Source organism: Brassica napus, chromosome A9 (genome assembly GCF_020379485.1).
Source record: "Brassica napus cultivar Da-Ae chromosome A9, Da-Ae, whole genome shotgun sequence".
Classification (NCBI taxonomy): Eukaryota; Viridiplantae; Streptophyta; class Magnoliopsida; order Brassicales; family Brassicaceae; genus Brassica; species Brassica napus.
Window position 1 is genome coordinate 31,384,749 of NC_063442.1, and position 16,699 is coordinate 31,401,447.

The 16,699-nt window shown below is 37.9% G+C and overlaps 5 protein-coding genes across 5 annotated transcripts; 2 read left to right on the plus strand and 3 right to left on the minus strand.

Annotated features, from left to right (window-relative positions):
- Positions 1-2,056: 2,056 nt before the first annotated feature.
- On the plus strand, positions 2,057-4,301 carry LOC106429773 (TVP38/TMEM64 family membrane protein slr0305). The gene is made up of 7 exons (XM_013870524.3): positions 2,057-2,621; positions 2,723-2,775; positions 2,851-2,943; positions 3,037-3,260; positions 3,374-3,440; positions 3,884-3,994; positions 4,087-4,301. Exons 1-7 carry the CDS (start codon positions 2,228-2,230, stop codon positions 4,114-4,116), a joined length of 972 nt encoding a protein of 323 aa, XP_013725978.1. The 5' UTR covers positions 2,057-2,227; the 3' UTR covers positions 4,117-4,301.
- Positions 4,302-4,441: 140 nt separating this feature from the next.
- On the minus strand, positions 4,442-5,559 carry LOC106429774 (cytochrome c-like). Its single transcript, XM_013870525.2, has 3 exons — positions 5,322-5,559; positions 4,870-5,003; positions 4,442-4,778 (listed from the first exon to the last, which is right to left on the minus strand). Exons 1-3 carry the CDS (start codon positions 5,431-5,433, stop codon positions 4,686-4,688), a joined length of 339 nt encoding a protein of 112 aa, XP_013725979.1. The 5' UTR covers positions 5,434-5,559; the 3' UTR covers positions 4,442-4,685.
- A 133-nt stretch (positions 5,560-5,692) lies between these two features.
- On the minus strand, positions 5,693-8,330 carry LOC106429772 (pentatricopeptide repeat-containing protein At1g22830). The gene is made up of 2 exons (XM_013870523.3): positions 7,995-8,330; positions 5,693-7,923 (listed from the first exon to the last, which is right to left on the minus strand). The coding sequence occupies exon 2, from the start codon at positions 7,813-7,815 to the stop codon at positions 5,788-5,790; it is 2,028 nt and encodes a 675-aa protein (XP_013725977.2). The 5' UTR covers positions 7,816-7,923; positions 7,995-8,330; the 3' UTR covers positions 5,693-5,787.
- A 5,026-nt stretch (positions 8,331-13,356) lies between these two features.
- Positions 13,357-14,053, plus strand: LOC106429812 (ethylene-responsive transcription factor ERF019). Its single transcript, XM_013870567.3, has 2 exons — positions 13,357-13,788; positions 13,871-14,053. The coding sequence occupies exons 1-2, from the start codon at positions 13,407-13,409 to the stop codon at positions 13,894-13,896; spliced, it is 408 nt and encodes a 135-aa protein (XP_013726021.1). The 5' UTR covers positions 13,357-13,406; the 3' UTR covers positions 13,897-14,053.
- A 132-nt stretch (positions 14,054-14,185) lies between these two features.
- LOC106429811 (putative methyltransferase At1g22800, mitochondrial) lies at positions 14,186-16,628 on the minus strand. The gene is made up of 11 exons (XM_013870565.3): positions 16,346-16,628; positions 16,142-16,225; positions 15,979-16,057; positions 15,734-15,866; positions 15,570-15,639; positions 15,422-15,486; positions 15,253-15,331; positions 15,025-15,112; positions 14,851-14,915; positions 14,671-14,760; positions 14,186-14,579 (listed from the first exon to the last, which is right to left on the minus strand). Exons 1-11 carry the CDS (start codon positions 16,535-16,537, stop codon positions 14,466-14,468), a joined length of 1,059 nt encoding a protein of 352 aa, XP_013726019.1. The 5' UTR covers positions 16,538-16,628; the 3' UTR covers positions 14,186-14,465.
- Between the last annotated feature and the right edge of the window lie 71 nt (positions 16,629-16,699).

Below are 16,699 nucleotides of genomic sequence, written 5' to 3' on the forward strand. Positions count from 1 at the left end.
AAACTAGAATAGCTATTTTTTTTTTGTGATCAACTTTTACAGTCTCATACTGACTCTGTAAACTAAACTGGTGATCTGCATCCATGTGAACGACAAAAGGCGGATGTTGTCTAACACTGCGTGCTAGTCTATCCGCTATTGTATTTTGCGTTCTTGCTATATATATGATCTCTGATCGGGTGAACATCTCTTTCAGGGTCTTGACATCTTCCAAATAATTTGCAAATGTTGGCCATTCCTCGGGTTCCGAAACCATCTTCACCAATTGAGAGCAGTCCATTGCAAACGTAACCTGAAACTGACGTAAATTCCTCATATATTCCATAGCCCAAAAGACCGCTTCCATCTCCGCATGAAAAGGAGAAAGACTGGCCCTAACATTCCTCGCCCCCAACAATCCATCAAAACCTTCTAAAGTACTAAGCGAGCCTTGTCCTGAATACATATCCCCATCTTTCCATGATCCATCTGTGAAACACCATCTTCCTGGAATTGACGGCAAAATCATATTCCCTATTTGTGGTGTTGTCCTTTGTTCATTCACTATTTGTGCATCAGCCCACAATGTAGATTTTGTTTCCGCTAATTTGAGTGTGTCCATGGGATCTATATCCAAATTACTGAAAACTTTATTATTCTTAACTTTCCAGATGTACCATAGTATCCATGCAAACTGATGATCTTCCAACTGCGGAAGTACTCTCCAGAATAGATGATCCATATTTGTGAAAAGAGAACCTGTTGAAAAATATCTGGATTTGATGGTATCTTCGAAAGAGCCCAAACCTGAAGTGCTGGAGGACATTCGAAAAACACATGGTTTATCGATTCCTCCTGGAGTCCACATCTTGCACAACAAATATCCTCTTGAATTCTCCTTGATTGTAAATTCTTCTTCACTGCTATACATCCTGTGAGCAATTGTCAAAGAAAATGTTTTAACTTTGGTGGACATCGTATTTTCCAGCAGAAAGCTTTCAGAACATCCACTGTGGGACCAATCAGTAAAGGTGGTTTCTCTCTGTCTGAATAGATTCGTTCTACCTGATATCCTGATTTGATTGTGTATTTCCCGTTTTTGGTGAAGTGTCATCCATCAGTATCTACCCTTTGAATCCGTCTCAAAGGAATGTCATCCATCATGTGGATCCACCAAAAACCGAATTGCCTGTGAGTTCCAAGTACGTGATGAGGAGTCAATGAGAGACTCCACTGTGAGGTCCGGATATAAATTGTGTTGATTTTGTTAGCTGGTCTCGGAACTAGAATAGCTAATAATGAACCATATTTTGTCTTAAAAAATTATAAACCATGATTCAATTTTTTTAAGTTTTAATTAAATGCCATTTTAATTATTTTTTTTAACTTTGAAATTGATTTATATTGTAAACAATCTAAACTATTAAAACTGAATGTTTTCCTTAATAATTACCATCCAATGCCACTGACCTTATAAATAATAATTTCTATAAAAATTGTTATGAAATTGCCTAATATTTAGCTACCTAATAAATTTAGAAGAAATGCAATCATTCATTTATTTAAAAAATCAAAATCAAAAAGTCAATTTTGTAATCCATAAAAAATTATAAAATAGATTAAATGATCAAATTAATTTATTGGTTTATTAGAAATTAAATTAATCAAAATCAGTTAAAATTTTCAGAATAATAAAACTAACACAGTTATATTTAATTAATTAGCATCTTCTAATTTAATTAGTACAATAATATATTTATATTTAATTTTTAAATTTTTATAAAAATTAAAAACAAATATCCGTGCGGAGGCGCGGATCAAGATCTAGTTTATATATTAAAACAAAGAAAATGATACTAATATTTTCCTGACAAACTGTACTAAGCATAGAATATAACACAAAAAAAAAACAAATTAAATGATGGAACTGTTTATGAATTTGTCTTGTGACTTTTGATGCGAATATGCGATAGAATTATTATTTTTAAAATATAATAAGAAAACGAGGAAACAAATAATAAACCAGGAAAACTTGTATTTTTCGTTTGTTTGGTTTTTATTTTTCAGAAATAAGCGAAAATTACATAGTGATCCTTAAAAAGAAAGACACGTGGCGCTCTAAATCGCCAGAAAGCCACATCGTCTTCTCTTCTTCGGTAGGAGAAATGCCGCGCCAACACCGAGAAAAGTTTTGGATGGAACACAGAAGAAGCTGCTCCAATTCAATCTTCACCAACGCTGCTTGAAGATGCGCAGCCTCACTCTAACTCTCAGATCCTCTTCTCTCCCATTCACCTTCACCTCCTCCTCCTTCAGACGCTTCCATTTCCTCAAGCCATGTTCTTCCTCCCTCAAACAAACGAAGAAGCAGCAACAGTCTCTCCGCCGCTCTCCGCCTCCTTCCACCGCCCCTCCTCCCAAAAGTCTCCGATGGTTCTTCAATCCCAAATCCAGCGACGACGACGACGCTAAGTCCCCCAAAGCTGAGAGCGACGAAGGATCGGGCGGGGATGCTGCTATCAAGGGTACGATTCTTGCCGGAGTGTTGTTGATTGGTACTGTTGGTGGATTCGCCGGCGTTGGCTACGTCTACAGAGACCAGATCAATACCTTTCTCACTCAGTTCTCCACTTTCATCGAAGGTTCTATTTAACATTTTTGAATCGGTTGAATTAAATGACAGTGGATTCATTTTAGGACAAGTTTTAAGATCTGTTTTGTCTTTGTCGAATTAAAATAACAGGTTATGGTCCGGCTGGGTATGCGCTGTTCATTGCTGTGTACGCTGGCCTTGAGGCAAGCTTCTTTATTTTCATGTCATTAGTAGTCTAAAGTTTCAAGCTTTTTGATGTCTTTTGCATTCCGGTTTAGATACTAGCCATTCCGGCTCTCCCGTTGACCATGTCGGCTGGTCTTCTCTTCGGTTCCCTCGTTGGCACCATCATTGTTTCCATCAGTGGAACTGTAAGTTCTTTCCTCAAGTAACTTTCCCCAGTTGTTCATATATACGTTTGGTTGTTTGATTCTCTTTTGGTTTTGCTTTTGTTTGTCTGTTAGATGGCTGCTAGTGTTGCTTTTCTGATTGCTAGATACTTTGCTAGAGAGCGTATCCTTAAGTTAGTTGAAGGTAACAAGAAGTTCCTGGCCATAGATAAAGCCATTGGTGAGAATGGGTTTAGGGTTGTTACTCTCCTTCGGCTAAGCCCTCTGCTTCCTTTCTCTCTTGGCAATTACCTCTACGGCTTGACGTCTGTCAAGTTTGTGCCTTATGTACTTGGAAGGTCTGTGTTAAAAGGAAACTTTTTATACTATTCCCCTATGAACAAGATCTCAACTGGATAAATGTACATTTTGAGTACACATACTTATTTGTGGATCATACTGTTTTGTGCAGTTGGTTAGGTATGCTTCCAGGATCTTGGGCTTATGTCAGCGCTGGAGCTTTTGGACGAGCAATCATTGTAAGTATTGTTGTCTGTTAATCTAGATTATCTACCCCTCGATGCTTTGAACATATGCCTTTATCATGTCAAGCATAAGGTTACAGTAGGATCCACCGAGCTTTTACGTTGTTGGTGTACAATAGGTCCATGCTGGGCAGCTTTAGTGTATGGTAGAAGAACTAAATTGAAAGCTAGGGTATTAAAAGAGAGTTATAGAACATCAAGCTGTGGGATCACAGAAAAAAGGTTCTGTTTTTACATAATGTAAAAGGAGACTGATATAGAATGAAAGACAAATACTTACTTATGGATGTTAACTTGAGTTGAAGAAATTGTATCTTTGATGGATCAGTGGAGACATATGGTTTATGAATGTGCTGAACTGTGGATACGTGGTCACTCTAGCAAGCAACATAACTACCATCAGATGACAATGTTTACTAACTGTGTTGTTGTTTCAGCAAGAAGAATCAGCTGTTGGATTGCCAGGAGGAAACGGCCAGCTTCTAACGCTCGGGTTGGGTCTGTTGGTAACTGCATTAGCTGCAACATATGTAACTGGCCTAGCAAAGGTAACTAATACTAGTAGTTACTGTTGTGCTCTTTCCCATCTGAACAAGGTTATAAACACACTCGTATCTAATTCATTTGTTTGGTGTTGCAGGATGCTATAAAGGATATTGATGATGAGTAGGGAGATATGGATACTAAGAGAAGGGAGCAGAACAGTGTCGGATTCAGTTGGATGAGGCTCTAGGATTTGTAAAACCTTAGTGGAGAACCATGTTTCAGACGCTGAATGTTAAATATGTGATGACATTAATACTTCTCCATCATTGTTTATAGTTGATATTAATATAGTTCCATTTTTGTTCTCTACATATGTTGAAAGGAAAATAGTTCTAGATAGATGAATGACAATGATCTAGAACGAATCCTAATATTGATCTTGCTCCAACATCATTGTTCATAGTTAATATAATTTGAATTTTTGTTATCTACACACTGCAATATGTTAGTTGATAAGAAAAAGAATGCTTCTAGTTCTAGATAGATGCATTTATATGAGTGAGCCTCAGAAAAGGACTCAAGAGTACATTTGGAACTCAAAAGACAGAAACTCACCCAAAACGTATTTGAAGATGAGAGAGCATTATAAAAAAAAACCCAAAAACAAATGTTTGGAGATTTTATTTGTCAAAAGAATATCTGATATGAGAGACTCAAAAGTCATGATCGTGTCCCACACCATTGATTGGTTCACTAAGCAGTAGATTCCTTCAAGTAGGCGATGAGATCAGCACGGTCTTGAGGCTTCTTGAGCCCAGGGAAGACCATCTTCGTTCCAGGAATGTACTGCATCACAAGAACAAATCAGAATCCAATCAGTCTCAATGCTAATTCACAACGAATCATAATCACAATGCACATACTATAATTAAGTTACCTTCTTGGGGTTGAGCAAGTAATCGTACAAGGTCTTCTCTTCCCATTCCACAGCTTTGTTCTTGTTAGCAGCAGAGTAAGAGTAACCAGCCGTTGTTCCAGACTGTCTTCCAAACAGACCGTTTAGGTTCGGTCCTATTAAACCATTTACAAAAAAAAAAACGCAATGGTTATTCACAAACAACAAAGTTCCACGCAAATTCAATGACCATATGTTATGCAACAAGCAAAGATCAATGGTTGTATCACCACTTAGGATTCAAAATCAGATTCCACTATAAGTCGAGTTTTTTGGATTGGATCTAAAGATTATTTGACAAAACAAGCGTGCTAATCAACGAATTCGCAAAACAGATCGAACATCAAGAACACATCGGTTACAAATCAAAAGCATCTTAACATAGAAGACAAGTCAAAGAGAAGAGAGATGGAACGGATCGGATCGGATCTAACCTTGTTTGTGACCGGCGCCTTTGTCGACGGTGTGACACTGAGCACACTTGGTCCTGAAGATCTTCTCTCCGGCCTTGGAGTTTCCTGGTGGTGCTTCATCAAACGACGCCATTTTCGCCTGAGATCACGAGGAGGAGGAGCCAACAAAGAGAAAACAAACACGGAACTCGCCTCTCTGGAGCTTCTAAGGGTTTCTGTGGGACACATCACCACGCGCGACTCTCTTAATAATCAACAATAATGGGCCAATAGCCTAACGGGCTCTTAATGGGCTTCGGTTTATAATCCAGGTATTGCCTTTAGTCGTTTATTAGCTCAGCTGTTCATGTATACATGTTAATAGTTGTTTCGAGTAACAAATAGAGAAAACCTTAAGACAAATCTGAACTTTTGAGACGATCGTGTATAAGATTTATGTACAATCAACAAACCAATGTTTCCAGTTTGATCATTCAGATAATACAATTTATCCTACTTCTACAAGACGTTCTTCGTCGGAACTTTGCTCCTGATTGATGGAAGAAGAACCAAGAGTAGCAAACTCATGAGCTACTCGCACACTCATCAACCTCTTCACCTCTTCAAGCTTGCTCCACGAACCAGTAACCGTATACATATCAGCAATCAACAAATAGTGCCCTAACTTCACTGGCTCCATCTCCCATAGCAGATCTGCAGCCCACTCACCAATGTCTTTGTTCCCGTGGATCAAACAAGCTATTATCAGAGTAGCACACATAGCACGAGACGGCTCGTAAGGCATTCTGCGGATTATATCTCTGGCGTTAACAAGCAGACCTGCTCTGCAGTAGAGATCAACCATACATGAATAGTGTTCAAGGCGAGGGAGTATACCAAACACATACTGCATCTTCTTAAACTGCATTTCTCCTTCATGGACCAAACCGGAGTGGCTGCAAGCTGATAAAACTGCAACCATGGTTACATGATCAGGTTCCATACCTGATCTGATCATTTCCTTGAACCACGCCAAGGCGACTTCTCCTTCTCCCACCATGCCGTATCCATCTATCAGTGAAGTGTATGTCACTTTATCCCTCTTGCTCATCGACTCAAACATCCGCTTGGCGGCTATGATGTTCCCGGATTTCGCATACATATCAACAAGGGAGTTCCACAGGATTAAACAGTCTTTGAAGCAGCTTTGGCGCCTCAGGATGTAGCAGTGGAGCTCTCTCCCATGCTGCAGGTTTGCCACCCGAGCACAGAGTGCGAGAATGCTGGCGAGAGTAACGTGATTCGGATGAAAGCCAGCGAGCATCATCTCCTTGAGCAGGAAACACGTTTCTTCTGATCTCTCGTTGTGCGCAAAACCTGAGATGATAGAGTTCCATGTACTCAAATCATTCCCTTCCATCTGCTGAAACACTATAAAGGCGTGATTAAGATCACCACATCTTGAGTACATTGTGATCAACGAGTTTCCAACGTTATCGATTGGAGCGTAACAGCTACGTATCGCAAGGCAATGGAACTCTCTACCCCACCGTAAAGCTCCAATCTGCGAGCATGCCTTCAAACCATTAATCATAGCTACAGAATCTAAACTCACATTGTGATTTCTCATCTTCGCTACAAAACTCAAAGCCTTTACATACTCTCCCGTCTGCAAAAGAACTCCAGCTAACGTGTTCCATGTTACAACAGTCGCTTCTACGCCAGAGAGACTCATTCTATCGTAAAATTCGAGAGCTTCCTCCCATTTGCCTTGAGAAGCGTAACACTTAATCAATGTATTCCACGAGACAGCGTCCCGTTCAGACATGGTGTCAAACAATCTCCGAGCAATATCCACATTACCAAATCTTGTATACATAGATATCAACGCATTGCATACATACAAGCTGCCTCTGTAAGGGCTAACCTCAACGGAGCCATGAACCACTCTTCCAGATGCAAAATCCAGTAAAGCTCCACAAGCCTTGAGAACAGACGGGTAAGTAAACGCATCAGGTTGAATTCCTTTACTCATCATTTGCTTGTAAGCAGAGACTGCCTCAACAAACCGTTTGTTCCTAACATACGAACCGATGAGCACATTCCACGGCAAGGTATGATTAAAGTCAGACCTCTCGGTAATGGTCTGAGCTTCGTGGAGGAGATTAAAAGCAGAGTAGAAAGTAACAAGCTTTGGGACCAGAACAGGATCAAACTCCAAACCGGACGAGATACAACGAGCGTGAATCTGCTGCCCTGGAACAAACTCGTTAAGCTCCACGCAGGTCGACAAAAGGGAAGCAGCTGATTGCAAAACGAGTTCATGAGAACCAGACTGGTGACGAGGAAGGAGAAGAGAGAAAGTTCTGAAAGCTTCGGAGAGACGACCTTGGGAGATGAAATGTCCGAGAGATTTGAACAGAGCAACAGGAACTGATGTTTCATCGCGGGTTTGTGGGATGTGGCGTTTCCAAGATTTAGGTATGAACTTGCGAAGCTCGGTTACAGTGAGACCGCGGTAAGGAGGAGACGGCATAAACAGTAAGCGGCATATGATCGCAGCGAAAAAGAATCTGTTTTGATTACTGCTTCGCTATGTGTTTGATCCATTAAAGCAGAAAGTCAACCAATTGCGCTTCTCCGTCTGAGAAAGGTGAGAACAAAAGTAAGTTTCGTTGAGGCATATCATCGAACAAGTGGTGTGCTATAACATACCGTATACAGTGTAGACATGGGAGGACAAGGTACATCTAGAGAGGCATAGAAGTGAGGCGATCGAACTCATGTAATAAGAAGACAAAGAGGTTCGGTCGGAGACTGTTGTATTGGACGAAACCAAAAGTAGGAGAAGCCGCGCGTGAAAGGTGGAACAGGTTTTGCTTGCAGAAGAGGTTGAAACTTGAAAGAGACACCATTGAATATATTTTGCTTGTTTGATGTTAAACCAAATGAAATTGGGCCATTGGTTTATATTTTTTTCTACTTTCGAGGACCCATTTTATATTAGTAATCCCATTTTAGCCCACTTACTCACTTAGCCTTTATAACGTATATGACAAAAAAATTGTGAGGAAACAAATTTTGACTATGCGCGACAACACTGTATCCTAGTGGTTAATATTTAAAATCTTGTACACTTAGCATTCGAATCCTAAACTATATAATTTTTTACAGATTGCATGTTACAAAAGATTTATATTTCAGTTCTCACAAAAAATCGATTTATTAAACAATTAAACAAATTACGGAAAAAAAATTACAAAAGATGTTCAAGATTTATAAGGGATCTTCAACATGGTGCAAATAAATCCGTCTAGGCGTGTATCTTCATAAGACAACTCAAATGATTCAGTTAGGCATAGATCTTCATAAGGCAAATAGTATTGTCGGTTGTTGAATCGTCTATGTAATATTTATCATAATTGTAATATCATAATAAACCAGGCACTAAAACAATTGACAATAAAAAGTTATAAATGACATAGCGGGAGTTAAACAGCTTGAAAAACTAAGAAACGGATCCCCAAAATTGGTCGGAATTGGTGGAAATTATCTTATAGAAATCGATCACTAAAATCTGAGCTCTTCTCAAACCGTTATTGTGGATAAAAGAAGAACTAGTTTCAAGGATCTGAGCTTATGTTTTTGCAATTTGGCTTTTATTTTTGGATCTTCCATATCGATGGCAAACATGCAACATAACCATATCATCTTTATGGACCCCTTCGTTCATGCTCATAATTATATTTTTTATCAATCACATTACTCTCACTTGTGAAATATAGTGGAAGCAGTAAGAAATCAGAGATCATGGTCCTTTGGCTCGTCATGTTTTCCTTAGCTGCAACAACTATTCAATGAGGAGGTTTGTCAGTAAGATTTATGCCTTGAGAATTAGTACAAAAACTAGTATGTTGGTTGGTACTATCTGAATCTTTAACGAATTCTATCTATATGTTATTTTAAGATCTTTATGTCAAATAATGATGATTTCTTTTAGTTTATCTATTTTTTAAAGATGGTTGTTTGAACGGTTTTCTTATGGTTTAAAACTACTTATTTTGATGAAAATCTGCAAATTTAACGGTAACAAATAAACGAAATTTTAGAGAAAAAATATATGAGATTATGTAAACTATTATTTGCGAAGTGATTTTTCACAGTGGAGCTTTCACATTAAAAGTTAGAACAGTTAATATTGTTGATACCCTTAATGAATAAAATACATATATTAGCCAAAAAATAAAAATGAAATTAATTTTTATTAGATACTATACTATTATTTGTGAAGTAATTTTTTTTGTAATGGAGCTCTCATGTTAGAAGTTAAAGCGTTTAATATCATTTATACCATTAATGAATAAAATACATATATTAGCCAAAAATAAAAATGAGATTAATCTTTATTAGATAACTGATTAAAATTAATAATTTTAAGAATTATCCAAAATCATAAAAAAAAAATTAAAATAAAAAGATAATTCATATATATATATATTGTGTTGTTATCCAAAAAAATATTTTGATAAAAAGTTTGAAAGTAAAAAAAACTCTCACGTTAAAAGTTGGAGCGGTTAATATCTTTTATACCCTTAATAAATAATATATATATCAGCCAAAAATAAAAACAATTTTTTTATTAGATAACTAATTAAATTTAATAATTGTACTGATTATTCAAAATCATATAAAAAAGACAATTCATATATATTATGTTGTTATTCGGAAAACATTTTTAATAAAAAGTTCAAAAAATTTTTTTTTAAAAAAACAGAAAATAAATAACTAAATATTAATCAAGTAAAATTCTTAATTTTATATAACTAAAAATAATATTGAGTGACTTCTAAGATTTACTTCTTAATTATAATGATTATATTGAAAGAAATTTTCATAAAATCATAATACCTAAGAATTTCTAGATGAAAACCTAAATAACAATTTATTATTATAATATTTTAATTAGTAATGCATATATTAATAAGTAATTATAAAATATGTTTTGCCGCATATGCGGGTAAAACACATAGTATACCTTTAGATCCGTTTAAAATGTATTTTATAACCAAAATGATTTTCTCGGTTGCATAGACCCATTTGTACGGTCTGAAGTATGTCGAATTCCACAGATATATTATTTATTTGTATTAAAGTAGATAATTGAACAAATGGAATTTAAGGTTGACAAAATTTTATGAATTATTGCGACACTACTAGACTTTTTTTTTTGAGCAACGACACTACAAGACTAAAGAACAAAGATACAGAATCTATATCTTCTTGGTTAAGTCGTAATTCCCTTTTTTTGTTTTTACAAAAATGCAGTTTTTCTTGAAACTTCTATGTTTTTAAAATATGTTTTAAGTTTTAACTAAAATTATGAATACCTATAACAAAATAATATATATTTATATTTATATTTATAAAACCCGTAAACTGTCAATATCTTTTTTGAATGAAAAATTGTCAATATCTCTGATTGCGTGTTTTATGTGCTAGACGTTTTCATGTTACCTTGTAAATTAAACAAGATAAAGCAGACAAAACTCTGATAAAACCTCTCGAGAAATAATTATTTCAAAATAAACTGTCACATCTTCCAAATGAGTCGGTGTATATTGACAAATAACAACTAAAACCCCATAATGTGTACAATGGTGTAATTAAAGACAAGAACCTACTCAACTACAGAAATGGTTGTGCGTCCCATTCTCGAGCATATGAACTACATTGATTACATGACGAAGACTGGGTTTCTACGTGGGTACTCCGTGTGTACTTAAACTCGACAATTGCCTCCCTCTCCAAATACTAAACACAACAAGACAAAAAACAACTTTTTGCAACTCGTTTTGGCTGTGCTTGTTTGTGTGTAAACCGTGGAACTGGACACTAATTAAGATTCTTGGTCAAATACCCCCAAAAAAGGGGAAAATAAGGGATCCGGTTTAGACGGTGCTTAAACCGTCACGAATGACGTATTTGCACACAAAAAGGCAAAGAAAGTCTTTGTAGTTTCCTCACCTCCCCCACGTGGTTAATTGCAGACGACATCTGGAGTTTTGACCGAGTTTTCGTGGGGGTTGTGTTTCACTTTTCACTGTTTTCCTCTTAAGCTTTTGACTGTATAGTCCAGAGTAATATTATTTTTTTGTCAACTAGCCTAGAGTAAATAATCAAGGAAACAAATTAATTACTTTTATTTTACTCTGAAAAATTACCAAATAGATGAAAACTCTTTACCGCTAGTGAGAGAGAGAAAGTTAGAGAGAGAAAATTTGGGGTTCCGGCGGTCGGTCGGCGCGTGAGCGTCCGTGCCGCCGCCGGAGTCTTTTCTTCCTTTAGAATAAATCACCAGACGTTGTCTCCTCCCCTCCTTCTCTGGTTTCTGTCTGTCGGAGCTCTGGTCAGCCAACAACCGCCGTGGTTATGGTTCTGGAGTCACGACGCGTTTGCGGGAAGGAGGGGATGGTTAAGTTGAGCTTTTCGGTTTCCGGGAGACGGAGGCTCTCACAGATCCGTCATCGCCGGACTTTGCATCCGCAGCGGGGAAGCTTCCTTAGTTCCGCCGTCGTCGGCTCTAGTCTCCGGGGGGTGAAGGCTTTCACAGCTTCGCGTCGCCGGATCTCGCCCCCTAGTCCTTTGAGCTTCGTCATTTTAGTTTAATTTTTTCTCATCGCTTAGTTTTAGGTTTTTGTTTGTGTTATTGCCGGAGGAGAGTGACGCTCTCCGGTGGAATCGGTTTAAGTTGCATGCGTTAATTTCTTTGGGTGGTTGCGGTAAACGGTGGTGGGGGAGTTCTCGCCATGGCGATCGATGCTCTCCGGTTTCAGAGGCCCAAAGATGTTTGTGGTGAGGTTTGGCGGAGCTGCGGTGCTCCGTTTTGGTCGAGAGATCCGAAGGCTGGATCTCCGGCGAAGATGAGAAGTGGTGGAGATGAGTCGTCTGTGTGACACGTGCCCCTCGTCGTCGAGGATGGCAATACGTGTCCTTGCATCGGAAAAGCTGGACATTCGACGCGGCTGCTCTTTTTCCTGTTGGGAGATTAGGGTTTCTCAAGTTGGGCCGGAAGGTTATGGGCCCATTTGGTTATCGGTTTTAGTTTTATTATGGACTTTTATTGTAATGTTTCTGGGCTTGGCCCATATCCTTTAATATAAAAAAAACATATTGACGGAAAAAAAAAGATGAAAACTCTTTTCCTCCTATTTTCTTTATTTATTTATTTTGGCTAAAATCTGAATCCTATTTTCTTTAGTCACTGTTAGAAGAAGATAAAATACATAAATAAATTTATTCTAACTCAAACAAGAGTACTCTCCTTTCTTCTCTCTCATTTATTCTTTTCCTCTCATTTTCACCCTTTTGTTTTGTTCTTTGTTTTCTTCCCATTAACTCCATATTTTTCCATTCACATTCTGTTCTTTGGATGCATGCTTTTGTGAGATGCATGAATTATTGACAAAATTACAAAACCCACATACAGTATCTTTTATATAAAAATAATAATGAATTACATAATTAGTTAAAATAAATATTGTCTAGTTTAGGTATTCGCTTACAGAAATGACCATAATATAGTATGAAACAAAAGGTTAAATTTTTAATAATGTTGAATCCACTTTGAAAATTGAACATGAAAAGAATAAATATATAAGTGTCTGGTAATTCTTCAGTCTTAACTTAGCTTTTGAAAATAAGTTAGTTCTATATATATATTAGAGACAAACTTTTAAATTTCTCAATTATAGACATATAGTCCATAAAAATAAATATATAAATGTGTTGTAATTTTTTTTAATGTGAGTTAGATCTATTAAATAAATAACGTTCGAAATTACAAATAATTTACAAACAAGAAAACAACACACACAAACACCCAAAAAAGTTACAACTTGAAACCAGTTTCCACCACACGTCAAAATCAAATTGACAACACTATTCTGAAACGGGTCATACTTTGACCCGTTGAATTCTTCTTTTTGAACAAAAAAAATATCTTATCTTATTTAAGTTTTACCGGTCAACCTAAATTATAATAATATTTTATCCATTTTGACTTTCCAACTTCAACGTATAAATAGCCACCGTGTCCTCCAGATTCAAACACAAACACACAACACAACAATGGATTACATCGACAACACCGTCGAAACTCAATCAAAGTACAAAGGCATCCGTCGCCGGAAATGGGGGAAATGGGTATCGGAGATTCGAGTTCCGGGAACTCGCGACCGTCTCTGGTTAGGCTCATTCTCCACGGCGGAAGGCGCAGCCGTGGCGCACGACGTGGCTTTCTACTGTTTACACCAACCAAACTCGCTCGAATCTCTCAACTTCCCTCACTTGCTTCCTCCTTCCATAGTTTCCAAGACTTCGCCGAGGTCTATCCAGCAAGCTGCTTCTAATGCCGGAATGGCCGTTGACGCCGGAATCGTTAACAGCTGTGATCACGCGTCCGGGAACTCTGGGAATGGAGATACAACGACGGCGTATTGTGAGAATGGAGGTGCGTTGAATATATCAGTGTATGATTATTTGGACGGTCACGATCACGTTTGAACTTCATCTTCTTGTTTTTTCGTTTAAAGATACAGCTACTCAAAAGAAACAGTGATGGAGCCTGGTGTGTAAGCAAACAAAGCGTTGTAAATATAATTATACGTTTATGTTTCGCTGTTGGCCCAATTCAAGAAACTTTTGTTGTACGATTATATATATTTTTATTTTGAATGCCTTCAAGAGGATTATAATGCGAGTGAACCTTTGTTTCAGACAATAATTTATACGTTTTGTTGTGTCTGAAATATCTGGAAACGCTTTCGAAATATAATTGTCGTTGCACAATACAATATGAACGTCCTGTGTACACTCCCATTCTTTTTTTTTTTTTTTTCACAAGGAAGTTTCATGAGAAGGTTTTTTCAAACATACATTATATCTGCTCAAATACAAGGTTGGATCAGAAATTTTGAGGGCTAGAAATACTTTTTAAAGAATTTAATTAAAAAAAAATTGGAGAGCAAGACCAATGTTTTATAGAGCGCAATGCTCAAATGCTTTTACTAGAGGACCTCACAGGGGTGCACACAGTCATACCCTAAAGTTCAGTCACTGACTCTTGGAGTCTCTTTTGTAAGGTCTCCGTTTATTGAACGTGAACGTGCCTCTACTTTGATCCACACATCAAGATTGACCACCGAATTGCTTGTGGATATCCGTGAAGGAGACGGTGGCTGAACCTCTCCGCTTGGCCTGAGGGTGAGACGAGTGTTCTTTCCATCCCGTCATGTAAATCACCTACACAGGAATCACCCAACGATATAAACCTTGTGCACTGCTGGATTAACATACATTGTTGTTACAGTCTATACTCTGACACATTGCGTACCTGAAACGTAGCAGGTATAGTGCCGTCCTCTGTGGCGAACATGGAGTCATATATGGCTGCCGTGGCAAGAGCAGTTTCACGGTTCAGTATCTGTTAAGAAGAGGGGTTTTGGTTAAGAAAAATATTTATGCAGTAGTCAAGAACTGAGAAAATTCTCGACAGAAAGATAGAAAACTTTGCCTTGTTTCTCTGGAGAAGAGCATTGGTTTCACCCATTGCACGAAGATGCTCTATAAGATCCAGCGCTGAGTAATAAAGATATCAAAGAAGAAGGAAGGAAAGCTTAGAAGGTGAAGATATATACAAACCAAACCAAACCAATGATGAAGAATAAAAATGGAATAGTTTTTTTACCACTCTTGTATTTAACTACATATTCGTCAACGTCAACGCCAGGGAGACTAAAACCAGCCCTGGTCAAGAGATTCCCTGCGTCCCTAACCTGAAAGCAAAATAGAGAGAGAAGCCATTTTCTTCAGCTCAGTATGATACAAAGTCAACTCTTTCGTTCTGTCATCAACAAATTGCAATCACCGACATATTTATCGTCAAGCTGTAACACACACACACACACACACACACCTGGGCCAAAGGAGATAGCCGGGGACTAATGCCTCCTTCACGCTCCATGTGAGCCAAAGTGCATGCTATTCTCAGTTCCCTGATTAAAATAAAGATTAATTTTACAAAAAAAAAAAGGAAAGATAATAACAAAGAGGTATTCAATTTTGAGAAGGAAGACAGAACAAACTTTAAAGTTTCTCCACCAAGAATCGCTGCTAAAAATAAGCCATCAGGCTTCAGGGCCAGTTTGCACTGCACAATCCAAAACCAACACATTATCAATCTCCCTCAAGATGACAAACCAATTGACCACATACACAGGCAAAAAAAGCAACCTGTATCATGGAACCTGGAAGATCGTTTGTCCAATGAAGCCCCAAGGAACTTATGATCAAATCCACCGAACTTCAAAAGACAAACATTTTCCAAATATCAGTAGTTGACATAGAACTCTGATGAGTGGCAGCAAAGGTAGGTTATACATTAATGTTGTCGTTACCTCTCTTTGATAGGGAGAAACTCTTCATCACCAACCAAGTAAGATGTCTCGATAGAGTTATCATCTTGAGCATCTCTGCATGATTTAATCATGTCATGTGAGGTATCCATCATGATAAGCTTTTCAATCCCGCCTGTGCACCCAAATCCAAATCCAAAAAGAACCATCATCATCATAAACATTCAAAACATGCAGATGGAAATACACATAAACCAAGAGAGTCAAGAGAGAGATAGATAACTAACCACGAGCACGTAGTAGACGCTGAACAGCACCAAGAGATCCTCCCAAACACAACGCAGAGGGAAAACTCTTCTTACAATCCTTAGAAAAGAGCAAAAAACGCAGAGGATCCAAATCAAGAAGGGCAGTCACTTAACACTCTTGTATCAAAGACAAAGAGTGTACCTCTAAGCGGTCAAGAAGATTCTCAGCAACAGCGTCGACAAAGGTGTCGTTTTTATTGCGAGACAGCCACGCCGCTCGGTCACGCTTCAATTCCCATCCCAAAGTCAATCAAACCCAAACACAAAATAAGTCGCAACCAATCCAAAAACAAAAAAAAAACAAAAAAAAACAAAAGCTTTGGCTAGTAAAAGTTGAGCACTGCACATGTACGCGCTTGAGATCTCGATCGAAGATCTTGACCCTTGAGCTGTTCTGCTGAGACTCACCGCCACCGCCATAAGCACCTTCTGTAGAGAAGGAACGAGAGGCCGAGAATGCGTGAGATTGCTTCGTAGGTTTTTCGAGTACTCTCTTAAGAATCTCAACTCGTCCGTACACTGAATCGATCCTCCGCATTTCTGTTTCTTAGCCGCACCGGGGAAACGTCGGACAGAGTGCGGTCGGTAGATTGCTTCTGTCTAAGTCCTTTTTTTTTAATTTCGGTCCCTACTATTTATCTATAATTTCATCATTACTCTCTTACTTTACATTTTACACTTATGTTCCCCCTCACACTTG